The sequence below is a fragment of the Musa acuminata genome, chromosome BXJ2-7 (assembly GCF_036884655.1).
Source record: "Musa acuminata AAA Group cultivar baxijiao chromosome BXJ2-7, Cavendish_Baxijiao_AAA, whole genome shotgun sequence".
Taxonomy (NCBI): Eukaryota; Viridiplantae; Streptophyta; class Magnoliopsida; order Zingiberales; family Musaceae; genus Musa; species Musa acuminata.
In genome coordinates this window covers 6,407,491-6,422,056 of record NC_088344.1, presented here as the reverse complement: position 1 = coordinate 6,422,056, position 14,566 = coordinate 6,407,491, and the positions used below count along the sequence as shown (strand labels likewise).

At 39.0% G+C, this 14,566-nt stretch overlaps 2 protein-coding genes and 1 pseudogene across 2 annotated transcripts; 2 read left to right on the top strand and 1 right to left on the bottom strand.

Annotated features, from left to right (window-relative positions):
• The first annotated feature begins 167 nt into the window (after window positions 1-167).
• On the top strand, window positions 168-3,417 carry LOC135616874 (protein OVEREXPRESSOR OF CATIONIC PEROXIDASE 3-like). The gene is made up of 4 exons (XM_065116580.1): window positions 168-423; window positions 2,040-2,375; window positions 2,514-2,861; window positions 3,099-3,417. The coding sequence occupies exons 1-4, from the start codon at window positions 193-195 to the stop codon at window positions 3,246-3,248; spliced, it is 1,065 nt and encodes a 354-aa protein (XP_064972652.1). The 5' UTR covers window positions 168-192; the 3' UTR covers window positions 3,249-3,417.
• A 1,306-nt stretch (window positions 3,418-4,723) lies between these two features.
• On the top strand, window positions 4,724-5,053 carry LOC135618039 (uncharacterized protein At1g15400-like). Its single transcript, XM_065118941.1, has one exon. It carries the CDS (start codon window positions 4,724-4,726, stop codon window positions 5,051-5,053), a length of 330 nt encoding a protein of 109 aa, XP_064975013.1.
• Window positions 5,054-8,946: 3,893 nt separating this feature from the next.
• Window positions 8,947-12,807, bottom strand: LOC103991047 (ABC transporter C family member 3-like; annotated as a pseudogene).
• Between the last annotated feature and the right edge of the window lie 1,759 nt (window positions 12,808-14,566).

Below are 14,566 nucleotides of genomic sequence, written 5' to 3'. Positions count from 1 at the left end.
ATATTATTGTCCTCGTTCTAATTTGCCTGTTCCGATAAATCCGTCAAAATAAGCATCGCTGTGTGCATGGAAGAAGACCGTGGGTCGGGTCGGACCGGCTTATTGGGCCTAATTATCGCCCACGTCGGCCTCTTCCAAAGGAATCCCGGCGATAAAAGGGTCGCGGAGATAATTTTGCTCGCTCGGGCGGTCATGGCGGCATCCGCTTCGACGCCCGCCATGGCCTTAGGGGTCTCGTCGGCGGCCCTCCGATGCAGAACGACGAGCAGGCTGCCTCTCCTGGTTGGCGCCTCGGAGCAGCTCCCCTCATCGGCGGCACCTCCGCGCCCGCGCCGCTCCTTCCAATCCCTCGTCGCCTTCTCTCGGCGCAGGAAGAGCAGCTCGGGGCTCGCCAAAACTAAGGAAGGTCCTCCCAGGCGTAAGGTACGGTTTCCTCCCCTTCCGGCTCGGGATCGCCGGCTCTTGACGTGATTCTTCGAAGTATTATTTTGCTTGGATTCTTCAAGTTTTTGCGCCTTGGTAAACTAAGGCACAACACAATTCAACCCCTCGGAACACAAAAATTGGATCTTTATTCTACTTATGTTACCATCCCGAAGTGTTGGAAACCATTTAGAGTTCAGATAGAATAATGGTATAAGTGATTTACCTGATACGCTTGTACATGGCCGAGAAGGGTTTCAGCTTTTCCATGTATCATAAGATAATTAAGTTATGGTACTTGAATTTAGGTTGTTGAATTCTGGGAGTTGTCCCGTTGTTGGATTATTCGGATGTTGAAGTGTTGGACACTTTGAAGCATGTAACGAGGTCTGGAAATATCAAACGAGAAGGATGCTCTCATGGGTTCCATTTAGTAAGTGGGATTTCATCCTAAGGACCTGAGATTGTAGTGTATTCAGGGATTGCTACGTAAATTCGTTCTTTCACACCTCAAAGTGTTTATCGAAGTACAGTGACAGACATTCTCTTCCACTTTGAACTCCTCGTGTTAGATTCTATGCTTTGCCAATCATTATTCATAAAGGCATTTGTACTAAAAGTAATCTCCACCCATATCTTTGCAACCATGCAATGCAAGAATTTTCTCCTTGGGGGATCTTCAATTAGCATCCGTGTTATTTACATCTTCTGTGTCTAGCACCATCCAAAGTTCATTTACTTTTTTGCTTCTCATTTCTCCATCAGGTTTACAGTTAAGAAGGTACAACCATAATTGGTCACAAGAGAAAGATAAAGGAAAAAAGAGAATGACAGAAAATTGGATTAAACACCCAAGGATAAGGTGAAATCTCATAGAAATGTGGGAAAGAGTTCATTGTACAAAGGAATCACTCCCAAATTACATGTAGGTAGTTGTAGAGAAGGTGAAATGGAATAATTAATGATATGATCACATATAGCTGTTTATGCACTCAAATCTTAGCAAATCCTCTTCATGTACAACAATCAATTAAGTTACTGGTGAGCCCCCACTTGCACCACTTGTTTCCTTGCTTCATTTTGGAAGACCTTGTAAGTGCTAGACCGAGCTCTGAAAATGTCACATATGTCAGATTGGTTTTCTATCTTTATCTGCTTATTTTGGGCATCGGATACTTTTTCTTGAAATTTCTTTGTTCCAAAGAATTCATCTGGTATGTGCATCTTATGCTCATCGACCAAAATCACATAGTTATTTCTACTGTTTCTATGCGCAAACATTGTTTTTTGTTTTTAAGACATCTATATTAGTAATTAATTTTATAATCATGTCATTTACAATTAATTTGCAAAAGACATCCATCTGGGTGAGCTGCAGCAGTAAGGATCAACGAACTGTGTTTTTGTTATTGATGTTAAGTCTTCATTCTTTGGCTTCATGGTATTTTGACATGCACCACCATCGATTTTTGTGAAGAGTTTTTTTTTTTTTTCGTTTCATGCTATTCAGCCAAAGTTTATGTTTCTATTGAGGGACCAGTGGCGTAAATTGGGTAATATGCATGAGCAAGTTATGTATGTTTGAACTTCTCATATTGACGGAAATTTATTGTCAGTCGACAGAGCAAAATAGTGATTGGGCTGGAGATGATATTGATGAAGATGCTTTTGAGGCACTTTTCAGCCAACTGGAGGAAGATTTGAAAAATGATAACCTTCTGAGTGATGATGTTGATGATGACATAAGTGAAGAAGATTTGGCTAGGCTAGAACTAGAGTTAGAGGAAGCACTAGAGATTGAAGATAATGATGATATTTCTGGAATTTCACCAAGTTCTGGTCATTTGGGCAGTGATGAGGATGATGAATATGAAGACAGAAGACCAAAGCTTAAGAATTGGCAGATGCGGAGACTGGCTCGTGCTTTAAAGATTGGTAGGCGTAAAACTAGCGTAAGTGTCTTACTATGAATACCTATTTATTATGAATAGCATAAGATCGCATGCAATGAAGATTTTGTCTAAACAATAGTTAATATGGTTTCAAGATACTCATTATTTCATCGTTTATCATGGTATTTTTCTTTGCAGATTAAAAGTCTTGCTGCAGAACTTGGGCTAGAAAGGGCTTTTGTCCTCGAATTGCTTCGTGATCCACCTCCAAATCTTTTGCTTATGTCTGCTTCCTTACCTGATGAAATCAAACAGACAAGTGAACCTTCAACCGAGTCCTTAATGGGTGACACCACACATACACCTGAACCAGAAAGCAAGCTGTTGGAATCTCCTCCTGCTATAGCGACGGATGATGTACAAAGCAAGCCCGCTAAAGAACTTCCTGTTCACGTAATGCGAACAAGGTGGTTGGCACAGAAGAGACTGAAGAAAGTGCATATCGAAACATTAGAAAGAGTTTACTCGCGAACAAAACGTCCGACTGTGAGTAACTTGCTAAAATACCTTTGTATTTAAGACATTCAATGTAGACAGTATCACGCGAAATAACTTAGGTAGCCCTTTGTAGTTGGAAGCTTGTCACCAAATTATAATGCTGAAATTCTCCTCTTTTTTGGGTTCACTTAGGCATCCAATTTGTAAACAGGCATGACGATTAGGATCAGTACATCTTGGTATTACTGTCTTATCGCTAATTGGTTTCTGTGCTATGCAATACAGAATGCAATGATCAGCAGTATAGTACATGTAACAAATCTTCCATGGAAGAGAGTGCTGAAGTGGTTTGAAGAGAAGCGACTCGAGGATGGAATTCCTGATCATCGTGCTCCATATCGGCGGTCTTCGCCTGGGACCATCTCCGCTGGTTGATCAGAAGTTCTACTCCAGGAAACTTATGTAACTTTCCTCTGAAACCTGTTATACTGCTCATTAGCTCTTTTAAGAGTCCAAGTTCCTAGAGTAGCTGTTCACAAACTTTTGCAGGGCCTGTATATCTGTTTCGTTCAAGCACGCAATGCTTTGAGAAGCTTGTTTTGCATTTTTAGTTTATTTATATTGCATTTTTTTTGCCTTAAATGATGGATTAAGATCTTGAAGTTCAATTAAATGCAGTTGAATCAAGGGCTAAGCTTGGTTAACATGCTCCATTCTCTAAACATTCTTACATATCTGCTTCCTACTATAGTTTGAGTACAGGAATTTGCATATGTGCATATTTAAGCTCCTTGAGAAAATCTATCGTCTCTGTAGGTTTAATCAGAGATTGTCAAAAGGGATCTGGTTCTTGTCCCACTAACATGCATGGTGGTGAAGTGGGAGGAAAAAGTCTCTCTTTTTCAATTACCATAATCAGCTCAGCAAATGAAATAAGTTGTAGCAGACACATTTACAAGGATCTGGTGGAATAATTTGCCTGATCCTGCTGCTTTCTTTGGGTGGGTGATGCATCCTTTCCAATATTATTTATTGCCAGATGAATAATTCAATGAGTCAAATATTCAAACCCAACTTTGAATGTCAAGTTGTGCTTCACATTGTCAGCTTTGATCTGATCCTTTTCTAGCTTGTACAATATTCTCTCCATTCTCCTCCCATCTGAACTTGACTAGTCCAAGTCCCAAAGTGTCCATTCGATCTCAGGGAATCTATAAACAAAGAAAATTAGCTCATTTCAATGCACATATAAGTGTGTTGATCGATGGCCTTTTCTTTTCTTCTTCTCTGATTCTGAGAAAGGGAGTTAGGTTTCAATATGGTCTGCCCTTCACCTTCACAGGATTGACTCTTGGCCTCTTGTGAAGTCAGTGCCCTAAAATTATTGCAACATGAAGGGGACCATTATGTTTCTTTGGACACTAAGAGAATTCTTCATGTCATGACAAGTTTACCTTCTTTAGCACACCAACGAAGACAATTAGGCCAGGTGATGCAGCAAGATTGCTTGGTCGGCAAGTGGATCTTGTCTTCATGCATATCCTATAGGAACCTACCCAAGAATGCTTATCCCCTCTATCTAACTTAAAATATGTCTCATCTAATAACGAAGAACACTCTTCTTCTACTTTGGACGGCGGATCCATGTTGGAGTGGGTCGATGCAGCGTCCGCCACTGGCCAAAGGAAAGCCGGAGGTCAACCAAAGGAAGTCACGTCAATCACTACATTAATAAGATACGTGAATCCTCCATGACAGCATCAGATTGCACCGTTTCCGTGGATCTCTTCGTCTTCTCCTTCATCATCCGCCGTTTCCTTCTCCGGCCTCCTCCTATTTATTAGCGGAACTACCGAGAGAGCGATTGAGAGAGAGAGAGAGAGAGAGAGAGAGAGAGGGGGGGGGAGAGGATGGCAGAGCTACAAAGATCTGCGACGACGTTCAGGAGGTCAGGTTCATCAGGGCTGGTGTGGGATGAGAGGTTGTTCTCCGAGAAGAAGGAAAAGGAGGAGGAGGAAGGAGCCGAAGAAATCAGGGAACTGAAGCACTCGAAGAGCGTGGGGTCGACCCGCCGAACGATGGGACGCAACCGCAGCACCGGCGACGGCAGGCACGCCTTCCGTGCAGGTGTCCTCCCTCCGAACGTCGACCCGCCATCTCCTAAGGTCCCTCGTTGCCTTTGCTGTGGATTCTTCGGCAAGCGCGGATCGGCAAGGCCGTCGAAGCCAAGAAGCCAGTGAGCCTGGCGGCCACCATGACCAACCTTCATGCTGCTGCTGCTTCTCCTTCTTCTTCTTTGTCAACAGACAATAGTATTTTGTCATGTAATTGTTGTTCCAAGGCCGATTAATTCTGTACAGATGACAAAGGTTGCAGTCTGTGTCACCCTGAAATCGAGAGTCATTGAGATAAGCAAATAGGAATTAGACTCTTTTCTTCCTTGCGGTTCATCCTCTGAATCCTGAAGCCAAAGGAAACGTAGATGAGATGTTGGGTTCTCTCATTCTTCTGTGTCTATAACTTTGTCTGAATTCACCGATTATTAACAGCCCTTTTATTCTTTTGCTACAGAGAATTGAATTCAGCAGATAAAAGAATGAATGAAATAGATGTGACCACAACGTGATCATATGTGCCACATCCTGCGATCACTAATGTTGAGCCGCCCATCGTTGACTGTTTCCTTGATGGACACTGCTTATTAGTTGGACTAAATCATCTTTGGAAACTGTGATGCCGACTCTATAAAAGAATAGAATTTGTAAGCCTTTTGATTTGTTCCAAATTATACCATCATTTTAGCTTTTTTTCTTTTAGTCCAGAAAACAATTTTCTGATCCATAATACTTTTGCCAGAAGATCAACTACTGCATCATTTGTTATTTTACATATATAAAAAATGGATGGGTACGTTGACTAATCATTTATTATCGTATCTTAGATTCAATGCAATACGAATAATATCTACTTTTCAATTGATATATATAATTCTACATGAGAGGAATTTATATGTTATTGGGGGAACCCTATAAGTACATACATATATATACATATAATACATATACATATACACACGCGCACGCATATATATATATATATATATATATATATATACACGAGAGAAATTTATATGCTATTGGGGGAACCCCCTATTATTTTCCTTTAAAAAATTATGTGCCATATATATTAACTTCAACAGTTTTGTTGTTTCTTCATGTGAATTGGCTTTCCTACATCATCACTCTTTGTATAAGGCTAGTTATATGCATGTACATGTGTCTGTAAAAAGAGAACAAATTAAATGATTAAGAAACAAATCTAGTAATATATTATTTATTTGTTTATCAACCAATTGTCAGTATCAAAATGCTTCATCTTTCAACTCATCAGCTCAAGTTCTTTTAACATTGGGTGGAGATTGATAGAAAACATCAAACAATTGGAGGATGCAGAACTCCCCATCAAATAACATGATTTCAATGTAATTCTCAATCTCACTCTCTTGTTATGATGTGTTTTGGTGGGTGCATGGATGCTTTGAAGATCCTGCATTGTAAGCAGTTTACATATATCATAATATTAATGGAAAAGAAAATTATATTTAAGGTCCATCTATGTAACTATGACAAACATTAATAACTATTATTACAAGCACTATTTAAGATTATGTTTTAGATCAGAAGTAAGACATTTGATGATCAAGTGTACATCACTGTGACTACTCATCAAAGTAAAACATAATACACTCTGATAAACCAAGAAACCACTTCAGTCATCCAAAACATGATGATGCTGTCTTAATCCAGATTAGCTACCAAGCAATATTCCTTGGGTCCTGTGATCCAAGGTCACTATCTACTATGAGCCATTCAATTAATTTGGAGTGCAACCCAAACCAAAATTCCATTAAGGTGCAACAAAAGGTCCAAGTGGCTTGTATGATGCTTGCTTTTGCAGTCAGGAATCATTTAGTGCTAATAGTAACCACACTGTGGGGCTTTAAACAAGGATTTATAGTTTTACTTACCAACAGTGGTTAATGCACAGCAAGATGCAGTATTAACAGTGGCAGTCACATGGAATTATATGATTAAACATTTTTAAGGAGTATAAACAAAGAACATACTTTGGCACGACGATAAAGAAGTTTGCTACTTTGCGACTAAAGAGTAAGTCATCTTTGACAGTGAGACACCTAATTAAAACCGACTTTACTGATCAAACCTCAGAGATGGAAGGGCATAAAAGTTAGAAGAAAGGAATCAGATTCACAGCCGCATAAAACAAGAAGGCTATGTTAATCTTGTGGAGAAAGGAAAGAGAAAAACAATGTAAAAAAAGTAAAAAGCTTGTCACAGATGGAGCACAAGAAACACAGGATGCAGTCCCTTCTGCACCAAGTAGAATGGGTTTCCTAAATAGAATACACTAAGCATACAATGTGAGGGAAAGAACATAAATGCTCTGTGGATTGACACATGCACCCCCTCTAGAAAGAGACTTGAGAGCTCTGGCTAATAGCAAAATCTAGCATTCATGTTTCTTGACATAAGAGAGGGGAGACAAATATGGGTGGTTTCTTGTTCAGGATGCATGATTCTTAATTACATTACATGCATTATGAATGCCAGCCTCTAATTTCTACTCCAAAGTAGAATAGAAAGAGCTTAAAAAAAATTCTGAAAAAATATTCTTCACTCTCCTCTTTTCTTCATGAACTAGAACATGGTGCAACCATTAAACCATACCATATGAACATTGAAAGAAGAAACCTAAATGAAGAAACTGGGCCTGCCATGCATAAATTCCACAACCATTGTGGTACAGCTAAAACAAGGAAGAGCAGCTAGAGATCAGTAATGTACCAAATGAAGTTGAAAACAAAAGGAGAGCTCCACAGGCCAAAGTAATTATATCAACCAGAGACTGCATGGTTGTTCATCTTTGTTCCTTCCCATCTTCCATCCATTCTGCTTTCTTCTCTTCCCTGCATCTGCTTTCTGAGGGCTTGAGAGCAGCAGAAATGGGAGCTGCTTTCAGACCAAAACAATATCATTTCCTAGATGTTATCTCTTCATATTGCTTTGGACTGAAGGGAGCTCCTATTTCTTCTGGTTTTCTTTGTTGATGCTGTATAATTCTTTCAGCAAATTCTGTGATCTACATTGGTTGTCTTTCTGTAAATTTGATTCTCCGGTAAGTTGCTTCTTATTCATTTCTCTTCTTTTTGCAGATTATTTGAAGCTAAATGTTTTTTTACCAATTCTATTTACATGATAAATCCCAAGAGCCATATGAAACTAGTTGTGAAAATTACGCAGCAAAATTTTGGATAGTCTATAAGTAATTTTATCTTTTATAACATTATTATGTGCATTACTTAAACTGGTTTAGCTTCTTGCTTATTTCTATCAGTTGATGCAAGATATATTTGTTCTGAGAAGTAGACCAAAACAACCAAACATGATCACTGAAATATCTCTGCTAATGAGATTTTTTACCACACACACACACACACACACACACACACACATATATATATATATATAATCCTTTTATTCTTTACTGCAGAACCTCCAATAATACCTGGTTGAACTCTGTCAGCTTGTGTTTCAGTTTCATGCCAGTTTTGATGTGTGCTTAAAGTTAATATAAGCTCAAAGATGGAAGAAAACTGTTAATCATGCAAAATCCTATTTAGATTGACTGAACCACACTAATATGTTATCTGAGGTAATGTGGAAGTTGAGGTGTCCCTACTACTACTGTGGATACAAAGTTTAGTCAACAAAAACCAGCAATTCATCAAACAGATTTTGGGAGTGATAGATGCATTTCTATATTTCTTGCACTTATTACTGGTTTCTTTTTTTAGAGAGGGAGAGACTTATTGGTTTAACTGTATGAGCTCAAGCCATATAGAATAAAGTGATATAGAAGCCTATTATTAAACAACTGAGAGAAGTGTTACTTCCCTTCTCTTGATTACATAACAGTTTTTGAGCTATATAGCTGATGCAAGTTTCCTAGTACATCTGCATTTTAGTGTAGCAAGCAAAGACTAGTCTAGGATGGAGAGAGATTCTACATTAGGTGTTGATAGTAGTGATGTGCCAGTAGTTTTACTGATAAGTAGAACAGAACAATCTAGTTCCGAGTATGAGTAAAGATCTAGCTCATTCTAATGCGACATGTGATCATTACTGTTTATATGACATAGCCAGATGGATCAAAGAAAGGGAACAACACATCTTTACTTACAGTTCTTGACCATCTTCTTGCACCCAAAATATTCTCAGTGAGATAGTGTATCAGTTATTTAGTTGATCAAAACCTGAACTAGATCTCATGGTGTATTCTGCGACAAGTTTTGCAAATAAAGAAGACTTGTCCACTAGCAATCTTGCTGGTGTGTCATATTCCACAATCAATCCTGGTCACCAGAGAAAAAGAAAAAGGTTACATTAGAGGTGATGAACTGATGTATCTTGAGGTAAAGAAAAAAGAAACAAAAAACTTCATTGTACTTACCATCATCAAGAACTAAAACCATATCACTACCGAGAACAGAAGTTATCCAATGTGCAATTGTGATCACCATCGACTTCGAAAACTGCTGCCTCAGTGTCTTTTGAATCAGATTATTGGTAGCAGTATCCACTGAAGCAGTTGCTTCATCAAGAACCAAAATCTTGTTTTTCTTCAGAATCACCCTACCCAAACAGACAAGCTGTCGTTGACCAACGCTCCAATTCTCTCCATTTTTATTCACTGCAATCCATGATTAAATAAATAATTGAAGTCCTAAAAGATCCAACCGAAAGTAGAAAAATAACCTTGATACTAGTTATGAAAAGTTTTAAATCTCAATCATCACATATAATTTTAGAGCATAAGATTTCATATGCCAGATTGCATAAGACAATTTTGATACCCTATTTCCGGTTCCATTGTTCCGCAAACCGATCGTGCAAGTAAGATCTTGATGCCTTTATCCTACTATAATTATAACTCAAATCACAAACTAAGCCAACAAAGATACTTAACCTTCAGAGTTGAGCTTTAATTCTTTCTTCCTTGTTTCCTCCCCAAGCTGACAGGAATCCAAGGCCTAAAGCATTTCTGTTGCATTAGATTAACGAGTCTGCGTAATTAACAATTGAAAGAAAATGATGAATCAAAGATAAATCACCTCCCATATTTCTGCATCTGTGTACTCTTCAAGTGGGTTGAAGTTGCTACGGATGGTTCCCTCAAACATTGTTGGATCCTGTGGGATTATGCTTAATCTTGATCTTAGCACACGAAGTTCTACCGTTGAAATGTCAACACCATCAATAAGTATATGACCGTTGGTAGGATCAACTATCCGGAAAAGGACCAGTATCAGGGTAGACTTTCCACTGCCTGTTCTTCCAACAATACCAGTCTTCATTCCTCCAGGGAAAATGCAAGTCAGACCCCTCAACACAAAAGGCATCTGCGGTCGATAACAATCCTGCACACACATTGAATTATCACTTTTTGCCAATAAAAACAGGCATCAATGGCGTATAGAAACAGCTTGAAAGAGAGATATTTACTCAACAGAGACATGCTTAAAATTATATTTTTGACATTTTTGAGGAAGCATTATAAACCAATACTAATATTCACATATTTTTTCCATGATTTTTCACTTTGTAAAATCACAAGGACAGAACTATGGTTGAAGCATAACCAAGTCATAGATAGAGTTAAAACATTTTGCAAAATCAGCACTCTATCACAGATCAGATAAAATGATGCATTGCTTTACTCCTAAAGTAATTACATCTGTTCAAGAGAGACCAAATTGAATTTTACACTGACATAGTATATGACCCTTCCATAATGTTACACAACTAAAAGGAAAAGAAAGCAAATTACCAAAAAGCATAGTGTTACCTGTAAGTCACGAATACATATTTCACCTTTAGATGGCCAACTTGACTCTAATTTGTCTGATTCTATGAAGAGAGGTGATTCACTGGCAATGCTGGTATACTGTAGTAATCTCTCAACAGAGATTATCTTGTTTTGAAGTTGGCAGAGATTCCAAATTACCCAGGTTTGTAGTGCATTAAGATTAAGTCCATATGTTACTGCAAGGCCAGCAATGCCTGAAAGGAAAAGAAGACAAAATGGTAGAGATTAATTAGCACCCTACATTCTTCACATCACTCAGACAGGATAGAACCCAGATATCATCAAGGCAATTACCAGGATCAATCACTCCCTTTCGCACAGAGACCAAGAATACTATAGAAAAGGCAAAAGTAAGAGAAGACAACATTTCTAGTCAAAAGCAAAGCCATTGCATAGCCATGGCATTGTGAAACTTAGGTCGAGAGTAATCGTCCGACAGATGGAAATTAGTGCCTACAAATCTTGCATCCTGGCCAAAGCTCCTAATTGTCATTGACCCTGACATTGTGTCTGAGAAGTGTTGTATGGTTGGAGCTTTGCAAATACCAATCAACCTTGATTATTCCCAAACCGTATCTATGTAATGCATCTAAAGAACAAAATAAAAGACAAATGTTCAAAAAGCGAGCACTGATGAGAAACAATAATAACTTAAAAAATTACTTAGCTTATCATGGCACCAATTTGGTTAGGAATACTGGTATCTACATCACTTTGATCTGTTGATGCCTGGAAAAACAATTGAGTGTCAACTCAAACACATTTGCACTACAAAACTGTGGAGGAAAAGATGAGTGATAATCGCATACTCTGTTGAGGATACGACCACTGGGGGTTGAATCAAAGAGTGGCATAGGAACACGAAAAATGCAGGTGTGCAACTTGTTGAAGAACAGTGTTTCCATCTTGTATCCGCCTGTTACAAGCAGTAGAGCTCTTATAAGAATGCAAATGGAGCACACTAGGGCCAGTGCGATGTAGACATAGATCAGCATCGAACCACTAAGAGGAGGTTCCTCATCCTTCGACACAGGAGCTGCCCATGCCATCTAATAGTTACTACCAATCAGAAGGGTCTCAATAAGGATCTGAGCCAATAGTATTAGTGGAACCAGATCTCCTTTATATGCCATGGTTATATATCACCAGTAGATCCAAAACCCAACTTTGACTTTCTCCCTCTCTTCTTGAACTAGTTGTCCCTTCTTGTTGCTTTCCTCTTCTGCCTCATCTTTGCTGTCAACTTGGTGAAGAGATCGTGGGCTACTTCTCGTGTCCATGTTGTTGTGTGAAGCACCTGTATCAAGATCAATTGTGTCGAGTGCTTCCAAAGCATGCTTATGCGCGCTGACCAATTATACCTTCCATGAACTCTGATCCGGAGTTTAGTATCTCGTTGTACCTTCCTGCTTGTGCAATCCTTCCATCTCTCATACACTAGGAAAGAGAGCAGCAATATTTTGTTATGTAATCTAAGAAAGCTCTGATGCTATTAACTGAAGAATCAAGAAAAATGAACAAAAGAAGAAAAGCATCACTCACCAAAACGAGATCAGCTGAAGGTAGGAACTCCACTTGGTGGATGACATATATCACTGTTTTTGAAGCTAAATGGCCGATCAAGCATTCCTGTCAAGGATGTGAGGCATTCATGTTTCACCATTTCAATGAAAATTATGATTAAGATGAAATGAGCACCTTAAAGAGATGAGATCCTGTGTGGGCATTGACAGCACTGAATGGATCAGCAAACAGGAAGATATCAGCATCATCATGGTACAGAGCACGAGCAATCTGAATTCTTTGCTTTTGTCCTCCACTCAAGTAGATGCCTCTCTCCCCTATAATTGTCTGGTCTCCGAATGGCAGGATCTCCAAGCCATTCTTCAAAAAGAGCAAGCTTCAAGGACCTTGTCATACTTCTCACGGTCCATTTCCTTACCGAACAAAATGCTGTCTTGAATCTTACCACTCTGTATCGACTCACACACCTCTGGCTTTCGATGTCCCATTATAACTAGCGTTGTGGCATGAGTCGAATTTCCGGACTAGTACTTCTCAAACTGCCTTATTTGCCTACCGTTATAGTGTTCATTCTTACTGTCACGGGTTTGGGGCTTCCGCTACAGCGGGCCGTCGTCCCAGCTGCAGCGTGTCTTCATCTTCGCTATAACAAGTCTCCGTCTTTGTCACATTGAGTCATTAGGCTTTCATCGTAACAGGCCTTCATCCGATCGTAACGGGTGAGAGACGTCCGTCACGACGATCCATCGGGCTGGGTCTCCTCGTCGGCCGAACCCTCCTGTTACTCATCTAATTGTCAGGCATTGGATCCTGACCTGTCGTCCCATCACATCATAGCAGAGCAGGACGGCCGACGGCGGACGTCAGATCGTGGCGGATTTTTCCCGCCTTATCAAGGGTTCAGCAAGCCTCGAGGCCCGCGCTGTTCCCGCGGGTCCTTCGATGCGGGGAGAGGTGAAGCTACAGAACGAGAGAGAGAGAGAGACCACGGACTGTCAAAACATGGAAGTACAGCGGAGATACCAGTAGTGAGAAGAAGAACGGAGAGTAATGGTATGGAGCTAAGCATGCAACTCTTATAGCAGATTATATTATACTTTATATATATAGCATGATAGAGAAATAATACATATTGTATGGACAGATAAACATACTTCAAAAACCACTGTATAGCTTTGCTATCAGCAAAATCAATCATTATATATCCGACCTAAAAAGCATTTTTGGAATCCCAAAAATACATGAGCTTTTCAAGAAACTCATCCCACTTGATAAATGATAGAGTTATAACTTCTTCCCAAGTCCTACTTATATGATCTGATTAATGTGATAACATTTTGGCTCCCAACGCACCAAAAAGACGGTCTTAAAAGGATGGCTTAGAAAGATCATGTCTCGATTCCTACCATATCCTTCCTATATGCTTTTATTAATATAGACTATAATCATTTCATCATCATTTTAATACTCTTGATATTTATAAACTGTTGTTGTTATAATTATTTAAGATACAAGGAGAGATTAAAAAAGATCTTAATAAAAATAATAAATAAAAATCTAAATACAATGAACTTAACTAAGTATAAAATTGTTAACATATCTAAAATGGTGGCTAAGGATGTTAGTCGATCCAAAATCATTAAAAACTTACAGCTTATTGATAAAATTGTAATATTCTACACGAGTTATAGAGTGGGATGATAAAAGAATGATATGATATGATTCACTTCCTTACTGAACCACCTTATCTTCGAAGGAGATGATAGATTTATCAGGTCCTTTGATTATAGTGCGTGCTGATATCTCTTGATTTAGATATTCGATTGGTCCAATGATTTGCATAAATCCCATAATTTACGTGCATATTTGCTATCTTTTCAAATATATAAATGTACCAAAAGTTATGCACACATTCTCGAAATCTTTCGTCACAGCTGATGATGGATCAACAGCCGCGTTTATTCTTGACAAAAAAAGCTAGAATTAATTAGTCCTTTGCTGTAAATTTTTGCTCTTTTTGTTCCAACTGCAAAAAGCTTGACGAAGAGATGAGGTCGAACAAGCAGGTGGTGTTCTGAAACAGATGTTGAAAGAACAGAAGGTGTGTGACTTGCATGGCATGAATGACGACTATCTTTCAAATCAGAAGTGGAGCCTAAGAGAAGTGTTTGTGTCCCCAAGAAACATGGTTCAGCTGCTGCGTCTTGATCCCGTTTCTCTTCCTGTGATGACTTCCAGGTTGCTTTCTGCTTTGGTGATGGAGATCGTAGGTTTGATGCCTT